Raw genomic sequence first — 25442 nt, forward strand, 5'->3', positions numbered from 1 at the left:
TGTAGGCTGACTCCAATGCTCTCAACATTCAACGTGCATGGTATCGAGTTACACTCAAATCATACAGAAAAGAGACATAAATGAGGATCCAGCCACACTGCCAGTCTTGGCTTTCTTTTGTATGACTTCGATTTAGTTTTGTTTCGTTTTGTTGTTAAAACATTTTTTAAGAGATAGAAAAATCTTACCTCTTAAAGGAGCCCATTGTTAGTAACTTGTTCATCACAGCCCCTTCAACCTCCCCAAAAAAGTAACCAGTCTGTAAAGGGAAGATGCAAGAAATTACCAAAAGTGTAGATAAACACAAAACAAGAGTGGGGTCAATTTAAACTGGCATAAACCAGGATCTGACAAGAGTGGCTTTGACAGTTGCATAGACAGGTTTTCAGGACTACTGCTACATAAAAAATGATGAGGACTTCACAGCCATTGCAAGTGGCTGGGATTACATTATTACCCCTGAGCAGATGTGGGAGCTTAAACAATGTATTGAGGTACATTATATAACTTCTAATATCAGAAATAAAAGCCATCCAAACCTAAAGCTTGTAAAGAAAACACTCTAATCTGATCACAAACCCTTGTGATTAAAATGTTACTCAGAAAAGATATAAACAGGTTGTGAGAGGATTTCATAAACAGTCATTAAAAAGCGTTGTTTATAATTCCTGCATGACCTGTTTAAGGAGCTGGAACAGTATATTTCATCAATCCTATAAATTTTAACTCCTTTCAGAGTCATTTCATACTTAAAACCACTCAGACTGATGAATTACTCATTTTGTCCTTGTTCAGTACTTGTGGACTAATAAAAATAAATCTCTATTGAGAAAACAAACATTCATGTTATGAATTTGGTATGTAGTATGGAAGTGACTCTGTCATCTGCAGCCATTCATATGACAGTGGAAAAATCTTGCATGTACAACATTTTTTCTACCTTGGGAAGACCTGTTTTATTTTAGAGTCCCAACTCCCAGAAGAATTGGATATTTCTCTTCATTGTTTAAAGGGAGAAATCCCACAATTTATGAGGGGGAAAGGGCACTACACTCTCAAATTGCATGGATTCCATAGGTTTTGTATGAACTAAACCTCAATTCCATTACAAGGAACTTAGCTGACCTCAAGTATGCACCTGGGAGTTTGCAGGCAGAAAAGTTACAGCCCTAGCTAAAAAAAGGCATTCCTCCACCTAAAAAGCAAGTATTGCCTTTTTTTTTTTTTCCTCAGGGGAATCTTGGAACATTTTCCAAAACATATGGGTATGTAAAGTCTCCTAGAAACACAAGGAACATGACTAAAAATACTAGCTTCAATAACTCTAGCTGACTGATGAAGAAAGATTATCCTAACTATTGGAGAGGCAGTCAATGTCAAAAACCCCTAAACCATAAGTGCCTGGTTACAACCTTAGATAGTAATAAACCTGATTTATCAAGTTGTGCACCAGTCTTATGAAGACATTTCAGTGACAGTTCTTTCCATAAAAGCTCTATTTGTAATTACTAGTTCTCCCCCAAAGCAGTAACACACAGGTTATCATTATTTTTTTAATACATTAGGATTTAGCTACAAATCAGATGAAGAATTACACTGCCCCACAAACACGATTCTTGGAGCAGTTCTGGTCATGTCTGGAAAGTCCATAGAAAAGCAGGGCTGAAGCAACCCCAGACAGGCAAATCATTGATAAGGCATCATCCCACTTCCCTACCCCTTCTCTACCCACAATAAATATAGACTGTATACACACATATAAAAATAAGCATATACTATTGTAATCTTGTGATAATGTTATATAAACATAGACACAACTCTGCTGTCCATCTTAGATTCATTGTAACTACAAAACTAGGTCATAACCCATTTCTAGCCCTAGTTCTGGGCCAACAGTTGTCCACTCTATACCCTTCACAGGAATATGTAATGGTTGATATCAGGTAACTATCAAAGGAAACATTTCTTCCCAATATTTATTGGTCATAGCCAACTATAAACTTGCAAATCACTTACACAAGTCACAACTATTTACCTGTAAATAGTAACAACAACAAAAGGGGGAATAATGAGACAAACATGTTTTAAATGCATCAAGATTATTCTGTAATGGTTGTATTTCTTAGATCATGCTCAACTAAACAGAAAATATACATTTAACAGATAGAAGGCAAAAAAACCCCCAACCAAACAAAAAGCTGCCTCAAACATAATGCAGTTAATATTTAAGCAATGCTATATTTTTAGCTTCTAATTTTTGTATACATCCTGGAATTATATTCAGAACATGCTTGACATTCTAAAGGGATGGAAGCAATAAATTCAATAAGTTTAAACAAAATAATCCATGTCAGTTCTCAGTTTTGCATATAAGATGACATACCATAAAGAATGACTATTGCATGACACGGTGCTGTATGTTTAACAGTTAATGCTCTGTTGGAAGGACAACAGTTTCAGAAAATTGCCTTTCTCTTGTTTATTATGTGCTAATATCATTTTCAAAGTCCCAACCAAAATGGAGCAAGAGAGAGAGGGTTCACAAGGAAACAGGTAATTATTTTTATGCTATTCAAAGGTGAAAAATATATCTATCCTGTTACTTACAAAAGTGTCAGATTTAAGGCTGCAATAATTCAAGCCTTTAATTTAAAAGCAAAATGCTCAGTTTAGCTTCTTTTTTGCCATTCACTTCGAGTTCTTATCTCCTCTATAGACACTCTTCCAAGTCTCCCAGAGGTCTTTTCAAAAGCTGTTTCTCAGTAACCAACCCAGTCATAACAGATTAATTCACCTGAGGGCTAAATAGGAGTGTGAATATTCCTATTCATAATACCAACACATAAAAGAAATTCAACTTCAGACAATTTTGGCATAATTAAGGCACCATCTCAGCTGTTTTCAGGCAAAAGTTAATGAGAATGGTGATGGTTCCTTCATAAGGTTTGCAGGATCGAGTGATCATACATTAATTTTTCAATAATTTTCCAAGAAGAATAAGCAACTTGATCTTCTTATTAATCATGCTCCTTGTCCTCTCTGTTGTGATGCTGAGTGCTTAGTTTTAATCCTTCAATGTCTGTAATCCACTTCAGAAAACAAACTCCTCAAATAACAGCTCTGTAAAATCTCATTATCTCAAGTTTGAATGTAAAAGCTCTGTATCCACACACAGCCCCCCCCTCGCCCCATCATGGTATCCTCCCTCCCTCCCTCCCTTCCCAGCCTTTCCATGTGACAAAAATGCCATAGAGAATCTGGGAGTTTTTTTGGGGGTAAAAGCATTTCACAGACAACAGACACTTCTGCAGCAAAAAGGCCTTTAAGAGAACATTTATGACTTTAGGAGCAGACCGTGCCCCGATGGGAGAGAAATTGAGCTCCTGTGAAAAACAACTTACATTCTTTGTAGAAGGAATTTTTTTAATTTTATGTTACTGATTCCTTACCGTTTTCAGATGGTGGCCTATTTAAGAAATAAGTACTTTTACATGAATGTGTTACTTGAAAAGACTGAAGAAAAATCTTTCACTTACCTGCCTATAGTCTTCAGATACTAAAATAAATCCATTGTTGTCTATTAGGTAACAGTTGATTGTCTGAAAAATGATAAAATATCATTTTAATTTTTTATTTTAGGATATATCAATAAGTTAATCATGTACTTTTAAGTGAATTGTAAACGGGTAAAACCTTCAGGTTGTTATAATGGTTTGCATAAATTCTAAGTGAGTGGAGTCCTGACTTATGGGATGTTATCCGATTTAATTTTTATGCATTTGCTTCATGCAAAACAAAACAAAGATGTGTACAAAATGGGAGGATATATAATAATTACAAACAAGAATAAGAAAAACAAGGTCAGTGTTTCTGTAAGCCATTCTCAAAAGTTTTCCTTATAACTAAGTTTGCAAAGGCTCAGAACTTTGGTCTTCCTGATGGCTTCTCCTGTGTTTGGAGAAAAACATCAGCACAGTGTCATTACCCTAACGATGTATTAATGAAAACACAGTGTCAGCCTGCAGACCCAACAGGGGACCAGGTAATATTTTTTAATTTGTTCACTGGGGGATGGGACCAGAAACTTCTGTAAAAGAGGCCCCACAGGTCTCTTAAAGCTTTTCAAATTGTGTTTTTAATTGGGAACTGGATTTAGAGGTAGGACTGTTAGCCTTTCGTAGGTCAGACATATAAACTGTATAAAACAAGGTAAACCCAAATCAGTGCTTCCCTGCATACACACATGCACTGTTTTAACCTCAAGTGAATTACTTGCTACAGGCAAAGTTTTAATTACTGTGCTTCAGAGTTTAAACATAAGGTTCAACTCAAACACTGATATAACTCAGTTTCTCTTCAGTATTGCCAAATACCCACCTCAGTGTTAAACCTTTGTCATATTTCTGTTGTTGGTCTAAATCAGCAAACATTTTTATCATTGCTTATTGAATTTTCTGTGATATTTGTGTAAAAATAAAAAAAACTAAGTAGAATGGCTTTCAAAATAGGAATTCTTGTGGTTTTGTTCTTAATTCAAAATCTTTCCTGCTGCAAATGGGCTGTGCAGAGATATGAGAAAATATACTGAGAAAATATACTTTCTTCTATGCACATCCAGCAAAATCTCTCTGCTGTTTTTGGAAGAAAAGCAGCCCTATGCAGTAGTAGCTGTGCAAGATGCAAAAATGCAGCCCGGTACTTCAAGAAACGCTTAGGTGTATTTGATTCTCATTCTGGCCATAATATTAGTACTGTTCTGTGGGGCATAGAAGAGGAGAGATTTGCAAAAATGCTGGCTTGAGGTAGAGTTTTTATAAAAACAAGAAAGCCAAAATCAGGGAAAAGTTCAGAATGAACATTATTCCCTAATGCAAATCCATGATATTCATTCTAATAGGGGAACCTAAGCTACAGGCACCCCCAGCGACAGAAAACCTGTCAAAAAGGAAGTTGAAACAACTCATTTCCAACCTCTGATCTGCTGGAAAGCCCCAAGTTGGCAAATGAAATGTGAAAAGCTGCTGATGCTGGCAAAGAACCCAGCAGAGCTAATGCATTCAGAAGAGGTAGCTCCTTAACCTCAATGGTGTGTGAAGGGTGGAATTTCATAAGCAGGCGGCAACACCAGAACTGCTGTCCCCAAAGTCCATCATAAACCTCCCACCAACTTTATTAGGAGAGGAGCTAAGTCAACAGAGAACTCTTTTGAGGATACATATCTGCAGTCCTCATGCATGAAAGATTAATCTGAAGACAGTGCTTTGAAACAATATTTCTCCATAGAAAACAAATAAAAATAGTTATGCTGGACAAGAAAGAGTGTAGGCTTCATTTAATAGTTTGTGAGTTACATGCTCTTGGGAAAATGCTGGTTCAATTAAAAAATTAGTGGCCATGTCTCAAATCTCTAAGACAGAGTCATTCACTAGCATTGTTCAGAAATTTAAAAAATACTAATTTTTTAGCATTAGTATTGGAAAAAGGAATAATGAAATAAGTGGAATATGCATCATTTGGTGAAATGTGAAGATAAGAGGGCTTCTATTTCAATCCATTTTAGAAACATTAACAAAGGGAAAAAATACTCATTCAGGACCATCCATTCACCACTTGCCAACAAGATAAATAACTTTCAGTATTCAACGTTGTGTTAAAGAAACAGTTTATAACAATTTCAGCGCTGACAAAGGGCAGCAGGGTACATTTACTCATCCAACACATTAGCAAATCTCAAACAAAAGATTTCTGATACAAGATTATTGCATGAAATAATAGCTTTTGGATTGACTAGAGCTGTATTCAGGAGGTTTAATTCACAATATTTCACAGGTACTGGAAGTGAACTATGCTCAGGTTTGCCCAAAGGTTCAAGTTCAGTGAACTTCAGATTTCAAGGGGAATGTTCCATAGGTGGAGAGTCCCTGAGCTTGTAAAACCATAGGCATAAAGTCCAGAATAAACACAGCAAGAATGTTGACTGAGGTCTGAGAACACATTTGAATTACAGTAACTTTGATCAAGTTCAAGTCCTCTATGTATTTTTCACAGCTCCAATATACAATAACAGTAATGGAATGTAATATGGGTTAAGAAACCAAAAATAAAAAAGAAAGAAAACAGTACATTTAAATAAAATGTGAGGCATCAGGAAACCAAGAAGAAATGAGCAAATTCAAAGCTTTCAAAAAATTAAATATTTCAAATTACTAGGATATATTTTAAAATCAAAAGTATCACACACATTGATAATCTCCTTTTTTAAAATTATTTTTGCTATTAATAATAATTAATATTTATTGATTATTGTGCCATTCAATTTGCATTAATTACTTAATATTTACTTTAAAATGCTTTAAATTATACCATATCTGTTCACAGATATTTTCCTGTCATTGAGAGAAGCTGTGAAAGTTAAGAGACTCAACAGAGGAGCTGTGATTTGATTGAGTCCTATCAACAGTATTTTTTGTCATTAAGAAAAAGTTTGGAATCTCTAAATCACCAAGGTTCTCAGAATTACTAAATTTCTACATATGCTCACATGGCTCCTGGTGGTATCAGGCTGAAAAGACTTTAAACAGCTTATGGTTTTTTAAAGTTAATAATAAAGTAGTAAACAAATGCCTTAGCACTGCTTCAAATTATCCCAAACTGGATTCAAAAGCAGAATTTACTGCAACATGTTTTAAGTACTGATGTCAACCTTGTGATTAAGTGGATGTCTATAAGCAGTCATCATAAAAGTCTCAGTATCTAAATAATGTAATATATTAAAGGTGATTACCAAATACACCAAGAGATCATTATGTACACAAGATGTTCAAATTAATTCATCAACTTTATGTTCTAGTGCAGTAGAGACATACATGGAAAACAAATCCATTAAATACTTACTTCATCATCACAACTTATAGCACATCTGCCATCGAGAGATGCACACTAGAGATGATATCAAAAATCAATAAAACATTTTCATTTCTCATTCAAAGATTACAAAATAAACATCTTAAAAATTCGTATGGGCAGAATTATAAAAGAGTTGCTACCGATTACACTTTTATCTAAAATGGTTCTAAAAATGACTAGGAAAATTTTAAACCTGTTCACCAAACCTGTTCTGTTCCTGCCTGCAGAGAAAAGGTGCAGTAACAGGTAACAATTTCAGCTGCTTTAAACACCACAATCTCCTCCATGTGCAGGAAGCTTGGAGATCATTCCCAGAGGGAGGGTTTTCCAGTAGGGGTAGGGCAGAGCTGCATTTTAGGGTTTTTTTTCTGGAACAGTGAAATTCCAATCCATTCTCAAAATAGGGGTGGCATCTCCTAATCTTTAGAAAGTACCTGATTATCCCCTTCAATGAGTACAAATTCTATCCCCTGAATGTGTTAAGTGAAGTTCATTGAAGATTATGATTCAGTAACCTGGTTTAGTGAATTAATATGATACTTCAGTTACTGAATGTTACAACAGAAAACCTAAATAAGTGAGAAGGGATAATTCTGCTACTACTGGAAGTAAATAAATATCAAGGTTTTGTTTACTGTTTATACTTTTTCTAAGGCAGAAAAACAACATCCCAACAAATGTACTGGGGTCTAAAATTCATAATCTTTCTAATTGCTTCCGTAAACATGGGATCAAGCAAATATTATTCACCATTGAATTCTCCTTTGTAATGATGAACCGGAATGTAAATTAGCACTAATCTTCAAATACATTGTTTCTTTACAATAGTTTGCTTGTGACAAAATATTGCAGATCACCTGCACAGTTCAAAATCTGTTGTGTATTTAATGACAAAGAAAAATTTAAAATATACCTGTCTGCTGGCAGTCCAAAATTTCCTCTGGAAAAATTCAAGTTTCATCTGGATACCTACAGCTAGGAAAGACATAAATTAAAAAATATTAATTAATAAATAAACCAAGCATGCTTAATTCCTTCAAAATGATTATTTGAAATTACTCAGAAAGAAAAAGTCTTACAATGAAAAGAGAAAGTAAGCCCTGAAATAAAAAACCACAGCTAATTAAATTGAAGGGACCACACAGTCATATTTTAAACCCTTTACAGCTTGGCTAAATAGGAAGATGCTGTTAGAGATTTAGAGATTCGTCACATTGTATAAAAAACTCATTCAAAATGCATAAGTCTCCATAATTAACACAAAAGAACCATAAGCTGAACATCCTTATGTTCATACCAATCTCATTTATATTTTACTGGTACCAGTATATATATCAACTGCAGGGAACTCATAGTATCTATTTTGTGATGAAATACATGAAGATTTGCTGAAACAACATTAAAATTTGGTTAACATTTCAAGTGATGATTTGTTCTGAGGTCATTTAATCCATGACTTATCAGTGGAACAAAAGAAGCATTAAAATTTTGTTTGAAAAAAAAGATTATGTGTAGTTCTGTCAAAGGAAAGTATCTGACCCATGTAACTGGGTTTCAAATTTTAAAGAAAAAGGCTATTAATGCTAATAAATTGTAATTTTAAAAAAGAGTTATTAAAGATACTACTGGTGTAAGTTATACATTTGTCATAATTTCAGATGGGATTGTTTTCCCAAATACCAGTGAACGTTTCTGCCAGCCCAATCTGACATTCCTGTTGAAGAATGATACAAGGCACTGTGGTTTGCATAAGCTCCATAGGTAGTTGATTCTTCTGGTCTCACCTGCCTAAACTGAGAATTCAAAGAAGCTTCAGCTGTAAAGCCTTAAAAGTCAGAAACCCAACTCCTAGCAAATTCATTTATAAAATGTTTTGTTTAAAAACAAAGCCTCATACAAAAGGAAAAAGTAGTTGTTTTGGAAAACTGAATAAAATTTCATTTATTCATTCCTCCTCTAGGGTCCACAGCAGGAATCATTTAAAAACATATTTACATTCAGATTACTGGCACTTGCTTTTGCAAATGCACACACGCTGATGTCATGCTTATATTCTATTTTGTGTAAGCAGGTAAGGAAAAGTATGTGAAATGAAATCTGTAATGAACTGATACAATAGAATATGAAATTACATCAACAATTTTCTTATTCTAGCAGGTTATAAATATTTTTTTGCTATCTGTAACTCAGGGATGTTTTTTGCTTAAGAACATAAGTAGAGAAATCCAGTTCTTTTGAATACACACCAGAGGAGACTCTCCCCAGCTACATTTTATTATCTAGGAATTAATTTCACAGCCCATGAGAAGATACTGTCTGACAGCCATGCAGCATGTGTTTTCTTCATCTATTGTTTGCCTTCAGGTTCACTCCCAGCACTCAGGTGATCTGCACATCCCTTTTTGTGAAATGAAGGCAAAACACACACACTTTCCTCAAGGAAACCATTTCACTTCAGGGTGTGATGTTAGCCTGGGAAATCTCAAATGCTGTTAACAGGAGAGATGCATGGGTTGTACTTAGATATTGCTCATTTATGGTCCTGATAAGGTTGACCCTTTGGAGTTCTCACCTCCCAGAGCAGAGAAGCCATTCACAAAATTGAGAAAATTTCAATTTCCAAATTATCAAGTTGATTATCCTGAAGATGTAAAAGAACAGATTTTCTTGCACAATTTCACACAAGAACTTCCCTGTTATGGAATGAGTAGCTTCTAAATAATCTATATCCTATCTAGTATGTAATAAATGAAAATTACTAATTCTTCCTAAAATTCAGCCAAAAGTTATTTGAATGCCTCTACTTTCAAAAGAGTTAAGTGTTAGTGTATGGGAAAATAATTTTCTTTTCAAGCCCTGGTGTGATTCTGAAGCATTTTTGCAGGTTTTTCCCTCCTGAGCTTTTCAAGAACATTGGAACTAGAAGATGACTTTTTTTGGTTTGGTCATTTAATGCTATATGAGCTATTCAAATATACTTCAAAAGGTTTTAGAGCCAATATATTCTTCTGAGCAATCCCTTGTCCTTCAGCACTCAAGAACTTTAATATAAAATACCTGTGCTCCAAGCCACTCTATATTTAAAATCTATGTTTTATAAACTGGCTACATGTGGGAGAAAAGGGAAACAGGAAAACTTCAAAATTATATGTCCCATGTCACTAATTCCTAGTTTAGCCTCCTGGGTGTAACAGCTACCACAGAGGTTAGATTAAAAAACTGTAATTGCACTGAAATTTGTCTAAATATTGTTCAGTAAGATACTCAGACAACACCCACATTTTTAATTAAAAAACAAACTACAAACAACAAAATGACTTGATCTTTGTGTGGGACACACATTCTAAAGCATAAAGTATTCTTCAACATTTGCAGGCTTGGTTCAACCAAAATGGCCAAAGGATAGAAAATTATTTTTTTCAGCCAGGAAAAAGTAGCAAAAGCAAGGAGAAAAAGTTTTGTCTTCACTGCTGCCTTTCCTCTGTAATGTCACAGGGGAGAGGGGGCTGGAGCTGGAGACGTGCAGGAGAACAATCCATGGGAGGGGGATTTGGAGAACTCTTTCTCCATGTAGCATAAAAGCCAACATTTCAAACAAATATTGCAAATTTTCTTAGGTGATTCCGTTAAATACCTTCAATGCTGTCTATGGAAAACAGTTATTAAATCCCTGAGGTTTCTTGCCTTAGTTTAATAAATTAGCTGCTATTCTGCAGTGCAGACCCTGTGAAATAACAGATGGTTGAGAATGACAAAGTTATATTCTCGGCTGAGTGATAATTATTGTTAAATAAGTAATTTCCCTATGCATCAATTCCATGGCAGAAGGTAATATTTCACTCCTTTAGTGGGTTGCTTTTGGGATAGAAGTACTGGGAAGTGTTCAACTGCTACAGGGCTCAGGGCTGCTTAATACCAGGCAAACATGAAGGAAAACAAATAATTCAGAATAGATCAGGAATGCTTGAGTTCATTTCAAGATCTCCATGGTTAAGCAAACAGACAGAAAGATTAGGAAAGCCTTCCTCAACAAATTACTTCTGTGCACAGAATTGCAAGACTTCTTAGGCTCTAAGCAAAAAGAATAATTTCCTACTTAAAATAAGAGAGGAAAATGGATTAGACTGATTTATTTCAGGCAAGAGAGGAGCTGAATCTCCCTATAAACCTGACAAAGAGATTCCAAATACATAATTATAGGAAAAAGTAATAAAAGCTAAAGGGATTTCCATTCCGTGAAATATCTATAGACTATTATACTATATAAAAGCACTAGATCAGCAAGGTTACAAAAATATTTTAAGGTCTCCATTTCTTTTCCCACAGAATATGGTATAGACTAAGATTCTTTCTCATACATAAAAGATGCCTAACATTTTGAGAACATTTTGGCCTCCTTTTTCTGATGGAATTATCCTAAATGAGGTTTAACTTGGCTTCAAAATAAGAAATCTAGGATAGAGAATTGTATCAGGATTATTTTTTAATCTGTATTGCTTTTGTATATTAAGCTTAGACTCCTTAAGGTGCTCTTTTTTTCTGCCTAATAATATTAACTCTTATTATCTTTTAAAATATCTACTAACTAAATCTGAAATATTCCAGAACACATTTGCATATTTTTAAAAAGTTGATTGCACTTCTTCTGTTCAAATCTGTTTCAGTTCAAAATCTCTGTCTTCAGTGTTCAGCTCAGGAAAAGAATGAGACACTGAATATTGCACCCCAATGCATAATACTGAGAAATAAACACCACAGCTGTCAAGAAGAACAGCTAGTACAGATTAATGGAAGACTCCCACCACCAAAGATGATAAAAATCCCCTATAAAACATAGGTGTTATGTAGCATAATTAAAAAGAAAATGTGGATATTTTTTCCCTTCAATCCCAAGAAGCCTTGGCTAACAAGTTAGAGGTATTCCAAGAGGAACTCTCCTACAATAATACAGTTATGTCATAAGTAATATATTTATGTTCCAGTATCATGCAGCATAGTTGTATTCTCAGAGACGGTCCCTCTTAAATCACATGCAGGATATATAAAAATACCAACAAGCACTTGTCAATTGTGCACTTCCCAGACTGCTTCTAATCCCAGGTTCACTTCACTTGCACAGTAAAATGCAGTTTCCCCTTTCCAAACTTCACACTTCATTCAGTCTCCTCCTCAGTGATCTTTCCCCTTCTACCCATTCCTTCCTCTTCTCCCCCCAACTCATTTTTTCAGTTCCTCTCTTCAAACAGAAGATCCTCAGAATTTTATCATACTGTTAAAAAAAAAAAAATTAGTTTTCTTATCTGGAAAGTCTGACCCTGATTCAAACACACAACAACAACAACAAATTCAGTCGAACAATCTGGCTGTTTTCTAATATATTGAAAACATGAGTGTACAATTGAAAGCATTGGGCAGTCTCAGTGCTGGGTGGTGACACCAGTCATCTCCAGAACTGCTACAGGCAACTGTTACATCAGCAAAACTGATAAAAAATGGGCCTAATTATTGAGCGGTTATGTACTTTATTCTGTTTTTCTAATGATAAAGCCCAATTCCTACCCCAGCAAAAATAAGGTATACACTGTGCATTTGGATAAAATACCACTATTTTTCAGAAACTGTCCTCTGCAATGTGTTGGTTTGTTGGGTTGGTTTCTGTTATATTTTATATTTTATTTAACTCAGTGAAAATTTATAATGTTCTTACAACTTGTAGCCTAACCCTGCAATGTGTCTATTGAGTATTCAGGTACCCTTAAACTATTTTAATATTCTAGTTTGCTTTTTTTTTTTTTTTTTATTTATTCCTTTGAAATCCATGTAAATGTGCACCTACCTTTTCCACCTGAATTTGCATTACAGTGCCTCATTAACATTTACAGATTGTTAAAAAAAAAAGAGTCTTTTATTAACCTAGATATAATGTAAAATAAAAAAATCTCACACGGTAAATTATCAAGTAGTTTTGATTCTATAAAATAAGCAAGAAAAAATCTTGTATTATTACTGGTATATTACATTTATCTTCTTGACATCAGAAGAGTGGACATACACAGACATTTTTAATCTCTATGTAATTATCAGTTTGTTATAGGGAAAGTTTGCACATGTCATAACACAAAGAATCCTTCCTTCATAAGAGCTATTGTGCTGCAGCAGGTAAAGGAGTGAAATCTTAAATGAGCAATGAAAAGCTAAAGTTCTGCCTCCTTTATTTGTGGACTTCAAACCTGCTCTTTCCTTCCAGAAGGTTTTTTAGAATTAGTAGTGGAGGCAGTTGTCTGGATGGAAACTCCCAAGATACAGGGAAGGCAATGGCAACTGGAATTTCCTGGAGGCCAAGCTCAAGAAGAAAGGGAGGAGATGTTGGGAACTTGATGTGAGGCCAAGCTGAAAGGGGAGCAGGATGATGATTGCTGGGAGGCCGAAGTTCATCCAAACTCAAACCACCAGGGAAAACTGAAGGGCTTGGTTTGCAGCCAACCTCTGACAAACTGAACTGTGGAGGGCAGTCTGTGAACATCATCATAAACCAGACTCCCTGTGACTACCTGACACATATCTTCCTTCTGGAGGACTAATGAAGTAGCAGCAGGAGCAGGAGGAAACACAAAAAGGATATAAATTGAGTGAAAACATAAAAAACCCCCCAACACTCTGGACTGAAAGTCCATTGCTTTTTCAGAAGTCTTCACTGAGGAACTTGGAGGGAAACAGGTTACCTGTAAATTATCATTCAGACAGTTATACTGTATTTCAGACTTCATAAGATAGTAGCTGATGTGCTGCCAACACCATTACAAAGGGCTCCCACAGAAATCTACCAATTTACCCCATGTTAAACTTTGTGTACCAAGAGCACAGCTCAGGGGAGGTACTTGAGAATCTATCTCTAACTTAAAAAGAGAACACCGACAAAATCAGGAACAAACAAACAAAACTATAAACAAATAAACAAATAACACACAAAACCCCCCACAGTTACCACTACACATGCAAAACCACATTGAGTGCACTTTGCTGGAAAGATTTGTTCCTGGGAAATACAAGCAGTACATTGATAGTATAAAGTATGGGCTTAGATTGCCAAATCTGGAAAGGGTGAGGCAGGGCACAGTTAAGCCCTGTCTGGTGTCTGGAGTATCCTCCCTGTGACTTTTAGAAAATATCTGAAACCTACTGACACCTGGCTCATTCCATTACAAAAAAAAAAAAAAAAAAAAAGGATGAAAGTCGGGTAGTATTTTTCTTAGCCTCTTGAAGCTTCAGCAGCCTGCAGAGGGAAGCAAGAACCATTACAAAGGAAACTGGGAAACTGTGCTGGTGGCAGAGCTTTTATGAATTCCTTTGAGGCTTTAACTTTATTCCAGAATCTGTTTGCATGGCCAATACTCAGACAAATATTTCTGAATTCTGATGGTATAGGAAGCATGTAAAGACTGAAAGCAAGGATGTGAAGACCACAGTAATGCTAAAATAATGAAGCAACGAGGGTGTTTTTATAAATCCCTAACCATCTTTTAGTTTTATAGCGTTTCCCTGCTATTCAAGTACATCCCATGACTGAAATGAATAGTAGGAACAGTATATATTTGTAAGCACATTTATAAATCTTAAGGGACTATCCATGACTTGTCAGGTTCTCAAATAAGGCTTTACTTCTCACAACTGAAGTCTTACTATAGAGTAGCATAGCCAGGTTACATTTCCATCTCAGCCAAAAGGCTGTGGTTTCAAGTTTGCAATTAAGGAACTCTAAGAAGCTCAGAGTTCAGACAGACATTCAGAAATTAGGATACTTATCTGAACTCTTAGAGACTGTGACCAGATTCTCTTAGGAGATGTTATCCTTTCTGCTTCCACTTGTAGCTATAATTCAACACATTGAAACCTTGATCATATTTCCTTTTCAGACCTCATTCTGATGACTACCTAAGCACGTTGACAAAAAAAAAATCTGTTTCTACACATTTCAGCATTCTGAGAAAGGGTGATTTCAGAAATGGACAAAGCTTCTATTGCTATTTCCAAAGAGGTTTACCCCTCCCAAACTGAAATCCTATCATAGCAGAATGGGTACAAGTTGTCCTACTGCCAGACACAGAACACTTTGGATGAGACAATAAAGATGAATATTATGTCATCCACTGCAAGATGGGCTTGGGAGGGAGTTTTCTGTCCATTTGCCCCCTCTCAGTTCAATGCCCTCCCATTATAGATCAAGGGACCAAGACATGAAGACTGTGCTGCTCCCAATCTTAGCTCAGAGAGGGGACTTACAAAATGCAACTCTTCCTGCAGAACACACTGAGTATCAACTGCTTGCCCTGTCCTGTTGTCATTGTGGTATACAAGGTCTATGAATATAGGAAATCTCATTAGTCAAACCAGATTTAGGACAGCAAATGAGAAAACATCAACATTCTATTGTATCACATAATCTGGAAATAAGTATTGGACCTCTCATTTACCAAGTTATAATAAAAACAGTGACATTCTTTACAAACTGTTTGCTATACTGTGATTAGAATATTAGTTTGAATTACTAAAAATACGAGTAATGTTATTTGAAGTCAAATAATACATCAGAAATACCTCATCATGAATACAAGTCTTCAGCCTTTCAACACCAAATCTTTTAGATGTTTTACAAGTCAAATATTTACTGCAAAGTTCCAGAAATGTTCTCATGTTTTTATTTTTCTAAGGTCACTACTTTATTTAACCATCTTTTTGCTGTTTAACCACATGGTGGTAATCTATAGTTTTAAAAAAGTACAAAAAAATGTACGTGCCCAAAAGACTCAGAGCACACATTTTTTATGTGTCTGAAATAGTTTTGAGTAGTATCACAGTATTCTGCAGTTGCAAGTACAAAGAAAACAGCACTGGTGGATTTGCAACCCTCTTGATTCATTCATGTTTTGAATGAATCAAACTTTTACTGAACAATTGTAAAAAACAGTTAACAGCAAAAGAGACAGATGTAAACTTTTCCATGAACAGTATTAATTGCAAAAGAAGCCTTTTCTAAAAAAAATTTTGGATCAAAAATTCATTTTTATTGAATATCTGTGTAGAAAAGAACACAGCTGCCTATTTGCTCAACAAAAGTAGGAGCTGGTATTTGAGCTATAAACTAGCATTCCTGGAACATCCTGAACTAGAGGTTTAAACCATGTCTGCAATGGAAAGCAATCTTAGATTAATAACACTGAAAGATTCTCCAGCATACTGAAATATAAGCTTTCTTCTTTTTCACCTTCTCCTACTTTGCATGTGTTAAATAAAAAGAAATACCATCATTCAAGATGTGTTCAGTATATTACAGACAAACATCTCACTTTGAAAGTCAGTCTCTAAAACTATGGATTAAATAGCCCATAATCTGAACATTTCACGTTTATTTTATTTCATGAGAACAATTTACTGCCATCATTTTGAAACCATCAAGATATGTTAACTATACCTCTCAGGAATAAACTGTATTGAGGAAAATAACATGTCTTTTGCTTTATCTAACATATAGAAGTTCAAGTATGTGAACTGGAAAACAGTTAATGTGCACCCAAGAGGTCAGACATTCAGGGACAGAATGAAAATTTTCTATTTTACTTGTCTGCTTACCATATTTCAGAAATAATCTTCACAATTGCTATATAAACCCACACACTCACCAGAAGAAATGGTTGCTTAGGTCTGATCTGGTGACTATGCATGAATTAAGAAGTGTCTTCATAGTGCTAAAAATTAGCCAAGAGCTTCTTTGCTTCATTCCACAAAGATGAAATGACCTTCTTAAAGCCACAAAATACAACCCCTAACCTATCGATAAACTTATGCCCAAATACATAATTAATAAATATTTTTAATTGATACTCCAAGAAGAAAGAAAGAAGGCTTTTAAAAAATGTCGAGACTGATAAAATGAAAAGGCACTGACAGACTTTTTATTTTTTGTGATAAAATGTCATCATTGCCAGAGATCTGTGTGCCAAATTATGACTATAAATGAACTTTTCTGGGTGAGTTGTTAACTTCTAGAAAGAGTGTAAGTGCTAACATGACTTTCAAAATAGAGGTACAAATGGACCCTACTCCCTTCACATAAACTGTTATCCAGATGCTTCAACAAGTAGTATCTTACAATTTATATACAAATGATTAGTAGGATTTAGCTGTCAATACAGCCTTAAGGCATATTTTAGAATCGTAAATCAGAAATTTTTGAGAGAAATCATGGATACCAGATGTAATCCCCTTTAATCTAACAACCTTGAAATAAATCAGGAGGGTTTCTGAGAGGTAATTGTCTGGTATTACATTAAACTAAGGATTTATCATACCAAATAGCTTCTATTCCTACTGTTTCCTAGTAGGTGCAAATTCAGCTGGGGCTTCTGCCTGGAAGGTGTTGAGCACTGCTAGTGCTCACTGAAGTCTGGGAGAGTTCAGGGATGTCCAGCGTGTGATAAGAACACTTAGCACCTTCCAGAATGGAGCTCTGGAGGCAAAAAAAGGCCTTAAATCTCCACTCAACGAAAAGACTTTTGGCAGGAGTTTTCAGAAATTATGTTATTCTATAAAGGAAAACCTCTTATTGATTTACAAGTAAAGTTAACCTTCCAAAGGCCAGGTTTTTATAGCTGTTAAGGCATATACCAAAGATAGGCTGATATTGATGGGCTTTCCAGAAACACTTCACACTGGATTTCTGCCATCTCTATCATATTCCTAGGCATCAAAATAACTTTGAAATGCCACTTTTCAAAATGTAGACATTTCTAAATGACAAAGATTCTCTTGGAAATGCTGCTGTAACACATTTATAAAGCATATTTAACTTTCTAATAGGTCAATTCAATCAATTATCTTTTTTTCTGCTATTTTACAAACACTCTTTTTCAGAATTAATAAATCTTCTCAGCATGTCTATAAGGTAAGCAAAGATTATCTTCTCCATTCTCTCACAATACAGAGCTGATACCCCTACCCTAAGGGAAAAGCCCTTCTCCCTTTCATTAAAAAAAAAAAAGAAAATAAAAAAAACACACATTGGAGATGCAGTAAACTATTACTGAGTCCAATAAAGCGTATTTGAACAGATTTATTTTAAATTGTGATCTTGATTTTTGTATTAAAATTGGGGCACTTGACCACAGAAGGAAAAAGAAAAGGGTCCTACACAAATTTCCCTGCTTTATTCTCCAATTTACATGGAGTTAGAAAGATTCCATCAGGATGGAAGACTATGACTCTTGCATGTGTAGAGATACTTTTATACTGCCTTGACTTCATAACTAAGACTCTTTTTCACTTAATTCAATCAGATTAGACTGTAGTACTGATTATGCTCATATCCACAAATCAGCATTTTAACTGAGTTTCCATGAAAACACTATATTGTCCCTGTTTTCTTTTTAGACAATGCTATGCCTGTTTAACAAGTTTGCCGAGGACAACATGTTTTGTTTAAGTTACATTAACTGGAGCCAATACTTCCTAATTACATTACCAGAAGAAAAATTTCCAGCAGTACTTTTACCATGGGAAACCCTCCATTGTTCAGCCCGTCTTAATCTCTAAAAAACAGAGGAAATCTCAGCATCACCACTGCTTAAAATGTGTTAACTGGTCTTACACATATATATTATACTGGTCTTAACGCATATAAAATAATCTTTTTTAAAATGACAACCTTGCTCTTGTTTTACAATATTCACATGTAAGCAAATGATCCCATGGAATGTGGATTTCTGTGAAGCTTCCATCAGAGAACATCTGCCTCTGAAGACTGGGTGGTTTAGTGGTTGAAGCACTGAAGGCTTAGGGCTGTTCCTGGCTTTGCTGTTTACCTGTTGTGCAACCATGAGCAAATCACCTTTAGTATTCTGTGCTCCAGTTCCCCAGCTGCAAAAGGGGAGGAAGGATACTTCACATTCTATCAAAAGTGATTTGAATTCTAAGAATGAAAGCAATTATAGTTAAATATTCTTACAGCCAACATTATAGGTTAGGGTGCAATCTGAAAACAGTTGTCCCAGTTTGGGTGAGAAAAATATAGCAAGATTTGACCTTTAAAACTGTAAGACAGAATGGGAAGCCATTTATCCAGAAGTTAAGGTCACTCTTCCAGAAACATCGGATCTACTGCTTTATAAAAGGTTAGAAAATAATGTATGACCAGCTGATGGCACCTGGTAGAGTAGATAATCTTTAGTTTCCAAGGAAAAGCCTGTACTACGATTGCATGAAACACAAATGTTCACTTAAGTGCCTGTGTTTGAACATAACATCTCCAAATCATCACAAACTACAAATTACAGTGTTCTGTTTTTTCATCTTTCTAATGGGTTTATAGAAAAGAAGTTTGTAGCAGGAATTAATGAAAATTCATTTAAGATCTTAATGACACCTAAAAAAACCCAAGGTGTGGAAATTATTATTTCACTAAACCAGGTGCACGATGCATAACTTCAGCTTCTAAATGCAGTCAGGCTACTCCTCCCAATGAGCACTTGAAGAAACAGAGAAGTCAGTAGTACTTTGAGCACATCTATTCTAACTCTGCTGAAACACAGAGATGGAAAGAAACTGGACACTGTCATTTTGAAAAGGGAAAAGTCTCAGCCAAAACATGAGCAACCAAGCTAACCTCGGCCATTATGTTCCAAAATAACATACTGCAGAAGGAAAGGAAAGCAAGGAAAGATCAAAATACACCCTTTTTGTCCAAGAAAGCTATAGCTTTATGGACAGAGGAAGCTCAAACAGGTTGGGAACTTTTGAGATCCACCATAAATTGAAGAGTATTAAAATAGAAATGCCCTTGGATAAAAAGGGATTGTACTACATGGTAACATGTGTTACCTGCATGCTTCAGCATCACCCAGTGTTGATACAAAAGTCAGACATAAACATGGAAGACAAAAAGATGAGATCAACATTTAAATGGGCTAATAATCTACTTTCATAGAGTGCTTTTTCTTTATACTTGCCCAGGGGCATTTCAACTGTTGTTATAAATGTTGTCCTCTCTACTAATCCATAGGTTTGAATCAGAAAGTTCATCCTTCAGCATCTTAGGGGACAGTGAAACAGAAACCACAGTTAAAAGCTTAGAGATAACTTTAGTTAGTAGAAACAAAAACTAGGCATAGCTCAGTATTAGGACTGTCAGGACTTCATAATTTATGCCAATCTTGCTGAAACATTTTCCTTTTTACTTAGCAGACAGCCTATCAGCCATTTGCTACAATCCTCCTAAAAGATGTATTAAAATGCAGTAAACAATTTTCCTTTTTAAAAACCAAGAGAAGGAAAATATTATACAGTGCACATACTTTATAAATTCTAATCAATATTGAAAAAAAATATTCTACTAATGAGAAATCACAGAATGAGGACCTTTGAGCATGAAAATAGGAAACCAAAACAGACATGTGGAAGACCAACTAGTCAAAGCAGACAAGATAACACAGAACAGGTAAAAAGAGTGTAAGGATAGTGAAAACATGATGTTTCTAAATTATTTATATCTTTAATGTCCTTTCTTTCCCATTAGGTTATCCCAGTCATGTTGCTTCATTACTGCTGGTATAAGCTGCACACTTTACAGGGTTTTATTAAAGCTACTTTTTATATTTCATAGCTACAGTTTGTTTTTTTTTTTCTTTTTTCTTCTTTTTTTTTTCCCCCCCGCTTCTTTTTTTCTTTATTTAAATGCCTATTGTTTTACTCCTGCATACATTTCCTCCCAGGGTATCTGAAATCCTTAATCATGGTCTCAACATTTCTCTCCCACATTACACTTTTAGAATCAAGTTCCACGACTTTTAAGAGTTATGCTTACGTCAGAGGGATCAAGAGGTTTAAATTTCAGTACCTATTAAATGAATTTAATTATCCAACCAGTTCCATTTGGATACACTGTAACTGTTCTTTGCTAATCTAGACCAGATTTTCCAGTATTGTAATTCTCATTAATAAAATGCCCACTGAAAGAGTATTTTCTTTTTTAAACAAAGAAGTCCTCTCAGTGGCCTATTTCACAAATTCTAAACAGAAGTATCATTATCCTTTATACTAGCTAAGTTTCCCAAGGATTTATCATGTCTGAAAACAACAGAACTAGCTCAACTTGAGGGATGAGAAATCTATCCATATACCTGACTTACCCTGTTACTTCATTTAAAACATTCTCAGGAAAAAAAAGTGCTTTAAAAACATCCTTGGTGTTTAAAACCTGTTGACAGGTTAAAAATGGGGGCAGGGGGGAGAGAAGGATAACAGCATACCATGTGATCTCTAGGATGTTCAGAAGACTTTTGGTGCCTGCTGCTGCAGCTCTTAGAGCAGTAGGGATGACACAGAAATCCAGAGAGAACAAAGAGGACAGAAAAGGAGCAAACTCTGTACTGCCCTGTGACATTTATCTGCTATTGAAATGAAGAACAGCAGCAGCAAGTACAGGTATCTGGCTCGTTGTTGTTCATTGCAGTTATACGGTACAAGTTTACAGCATCCTTATTCCACTTGGGAAATGGTCCCACAAGCAAAAAACCCTGACATTCCAGGTCCTGTTGATCCATCATACTCAGAGGTCTGCTAGTCACAACTGCCACATACCAGTGCTGAAGAGAGTCACATGCTGGTAACAGGCACATTGTAACGTAGTTGACAGATGGTCCATCATACTTTACCTGCAAGACAACTGAGCTTCTTTCAGGACCTACAGGCTTCAACCTTTCCTCTTGTAGCAAAAGATCATCGAAGGGAAATATTCCATCAGAGCTCAAATCCAAAGCTACTGAGCACATTGGTCCTGATCCAATGGTATATTTAAATTTCTACGGATGCTTAAATCCATGAAAATTATGTATCCAGTGTTTATCAGCTGTATAATATTAACGTCAAGTTGTTTAGTACTTTGATAAATTAATGAAAAAAAAACCTCCTGTGGCTATTTCTAAAGTGCTGCAAGAGGTTTAACTATTTGACTTTTTACTGCAGCAAATATATCATCCCTGCTTCTACAAGTTCTTGTGTTCAAGTGACTACTAAGGCAAAGAGAAAGAGTCCTTTTGAGCCCATAAATACAGGAGTTCCCAATATTTTACAGTGAGTAAGTTTTACTTAACTGCTACAGTTTGCTTTAAAAGCACAAAAGGCATCAATGAAGAACGAGTTCAATTTTGTAGCACAATTGGTGAGCAGCAGTTTAAGAAACATTTATTGCACTTTACAATCTTTCTTCATACACTATGAACATTTCAAAGCCCTTTTACAGAAGCTGTTCAAAAAAATTTTTCCAGTTCTTACAAGAACTGGCTTAGTAAATCAACCATTCAGAATGCACAGGAGATTTCTATTTTGGTCTTAAGTTTGAGTCCAGGGTGAGCTGTGACCATGATTAGAAATTCTGCTTAAATATAAAAATAAGGAAACAAAACCACTAAGAAAAAGCTTAAAAAAGAAACTTTTCTTTGGTGAAAAATAAATAAACTATCTAGAAGAACAGTGAATTATCTCAACTTTAACATGTTTAAGAGTGGACAAAAAGCACCTAAAATGTTAAGATAAAACAAAGTGTACACCTGTCCTTATTTTACATGTGGCTTTCTTGCTCCTATTTTATCTTTTTCACTTATGTTAGCTTGATGTCAAGCAATATTTTTTTCCTACTCACAATAATGGCAAAATGAATTTGTTAATTAACTCTAATCATAATGGTGATACATTCCATCTGTGGATGCTCAGCATGCATAACAGGTAGTACACATCAGTCAGGAAATGATTTAGAATCGAATCTGCCCCCCCTGCTGCTATTTGTGATGGAACAAATACTCTGCTGACACATAATCTGCCCCTTGCTGCAGCTTCATCTAACTTACAGTAAAGGTAGAGAGGCCCAGCATCTCTATTCCCTGTGCTTCTCCTCATCCTGAAGGCCTTGCATCCACTCTGGTAATTTATCTACCTACCAAAGCACACCGTAAGGTCGGTGTTTCAGCATTTGCCAAGTAAGCCCTTCTCACCTTCATATAGTTCTGCTCATTTAGTTCTAGGAAAAGGAGTACAAACCAAAGTATCTTCTAACTGCATTATATTAGTTATAACATCAGAACAAATTCCTTACTGATCTACCTACTGGATTGAAAGTCTTACATTCCTACAATGAGAAAAGAAAAAAAACCTAAATGAAAAAACTGCAGACAGAGGACCTAAAGAGTTGGTTTACAGATTATGAATACAGACCTGGTTAGTATAGACCTGGATATGAATATTAAAAGGATTTTCCAGTCCAAACCAGAACAGTGGTCTAGGGAAGAAGAAAGTTCTGATTGAAATGGAGAAGGTGCTCAGAGCAGCAGCCCCAGTGTTACCAGTGGCACAGCAGCACACACCTCCCCAGTCTGCAGCTTGTGTAAGTACCAGGCTGTCAGGCTGCCCAGCTACCCCTTCCCCCATCGAAAATTCCCACCTGGAATACAGTATGTTCCAGTTCATCTAATCCACTATTACATCTCACACATTGGTCGCTTCTAGAGGTGTCAGAGGAAGGTGTAAAAATTCCCATAAATAATAATTATGGAAAAAAACCCTGCCCACAGGGAAAGGTTTTTCTCCATAACTTGTGCCATTAGTGGTTGATTAAAGCCCTTATGAGTGAAAGTTTATATCCCTTCTAAATTATTTTTTTTTTGCCCCACGAGGTAACTACAGCTCCAGATTATGTATGAATCCTACTAATCTTCTGGCCCAAGGATAACTTCCAACAATGCATTTCATAGATTAATTACACACTGTATAAACAAGTACCAGATGTATCTAGGTAAGGTAAAACAAGCCACTGGAAAGAAGAAAACTGGGCTCTGCCCCTCTACAAAATCACAATTGTCTGCCTGTTTTCTCCTTTCTAGAGCTACACAATATTAATTCCCGCCTGAAGGGACAAGGAAGGCACAAAGAACTTTTTAGACATCATGGTGTCTCCTTATACCTGATAACCATATATCCTGATAACCAACATTTGATGTTAATAAATTCTAGCTGCTATTACTCCCCTCATATCCTATCTAAGCAATAGGATGTCTGAAGAAACCCACACACCCACCTCTTCTGGAAAATATGGTCAGGTTTTTAAGCTATAAATCTTCCTTGAGCCAAATTTAGTCTGATCCATTGGCTTATATTTCTTTTGTAAAAGGCAGGCTGAACTGGGATCCAGGGCCTTCCTCTCTGTTCTGTCAACTTTTGAAAATGTAGTACTCTGCCAGGAAAAAGCTGAAAGGGTCCTGAGCTCTTAGAGTACAAGGACTGCCCTTGCAGAAATAAAAGGGGGACTCATGGGTTTCTTATGTCCTGTCATCTTCGTTTGCACAGCATTCTGACTCAGCTGGGAAAGGATAAGCTCTTTCTCCATGATAGACTACTGTATTTTTTTAAGTGCCAGTTAAAGGAGAAGACTTTTAACATCAGAGGTATGGGTTTTTTCACCAACAAATACAAATTTTATTTTGTTCTGAAGCAAAATGAAGATGAGTTTGCATTGCCTGAAGTTTTATTTAAGGTCTTCAGCAAGGGCTTGGCTGTTTTACCAATCTGGAGACACGTGTTAGTTAGTAGAAAGCAAATGCTGTTTCCCTGAAAGTATCTCAGTTTTAATTCCTTCCCACTCAAAAGCTATACTATGCTATACTATTTTCCACTATAAGGAACATAAATCTAATAAAGAATATGTATTGGAATTGTCTGCTGTGGTCTTGGGAATGTTTCTTAATGTAATCATGTCTGCCTGGACTCGATATACAATACAGTGGAATTCAAATCCTGCAGCTTTTAAATATTTGAAATATTTAAATTGTTTCCTTTCTGCTAGAGTTTAATTAACATAATGTTCTTCTGTAAAAGAGATGATTCTTACACATACGGCTCCCTTGAAGCAGATGGCAGTAATTGCTGCAACAAAGAGTTTGCTGGCAAAGCGGAGACAGAACTGCCCCCAGCAGCCGACAGGGATCGGGTATTAGTTCATCGGGCTGCCTCGCTCTCTGCAATGGGAAACATACCTTGTTACAACAAGGCACAAGCTAATTTAAGAAGTTACAATAACACAGTTGCTGCACCACATCAGACAACTGAAAAGAATCCTGCTGGTGGTTCAAAAGGCCAGAAGTGGAGTACATTTCATGGTTATTCTGTTTCTGGCAAATCTCTACCTGTGACACAAGTATAATTTTTCACCACATCAGACTTCTCTGTCACAACCAAAGTATTATTGCTAATAAATGGGAATAGGACAAGGATTATAGGTTGGGGAAACTTCTGTTTACAAAACATGTGCAGAGTTCTCAATACAAGGAAAAAATAGCCACATCTACATGAGAAGCCAATTGACAGATTTAATGATATGTTTCCAAATCTGAGCCCAGCATGAAGATTTTTTAAAAAGTAATAACTTCTTATACCCTGATTCTGAGTAAATAAAACAACCTCTGCATTATTGCTGGAACTGAACCTCCCATAGTGTTTAA

The 25442-nt window shown here is 35.7% G+C and overlaps 1 protein-coding gene across 3 annotated transcripts in view; it reads right to left on the reverse strand.

Moving 5' to 3' along the window:
* CACNA2D3 (calcium voltage-gated channel auxiliary subunit alpha2delta 3) overlaps positions 1 to 25442 on the reverse strand; it is a 391160-nt gene that overhangs the window by 35253 nt on the left and 330465 nt on the right. For all 3 annotated transcript variants that reach the window (XR_007628662.1, XM_050312820.1, XM_050312819.1), the window contains 4 exons: positions 7820 to 7881; positions 6895 to 6939; positions 3537 to 3599; positions 189 to 259 (listed from right to left, as the gene is read on the reverse strand). Coding sequence is in view for 2 of the 3 variants with exons in the window: in XM_050312820.1 (XP_050168777.1) it covers positions 189 to 259; positions 3537 to 3599; positions 6895 to 6939; positions 7820 to 7881 (241 nt within the window). In the remaining variant the exon portion in view is untranslated. The remainder of the gene's footprint in view (positions 1 to 188; positions 260 to 3536; positions 3600 to 6894; positions 6940 to 7819; positions 7882 to 25442) is intronic.

Source organism: Myiozetetes cayanensis, unplaced genomic scaffold, assembly GCF_022539395.1.
Source record: "Myiozetetes cayanensis isolate MyiCay16 unplaced genomic scaffold, myiCay2020 scf18, whole genome shotgun sequence".
NCBI lineage: Eukaryota > Metazoa > Chordata > Aves > Passeriformes > Tyrannidae > Myiozetetes > Myiozetetes cayanensis.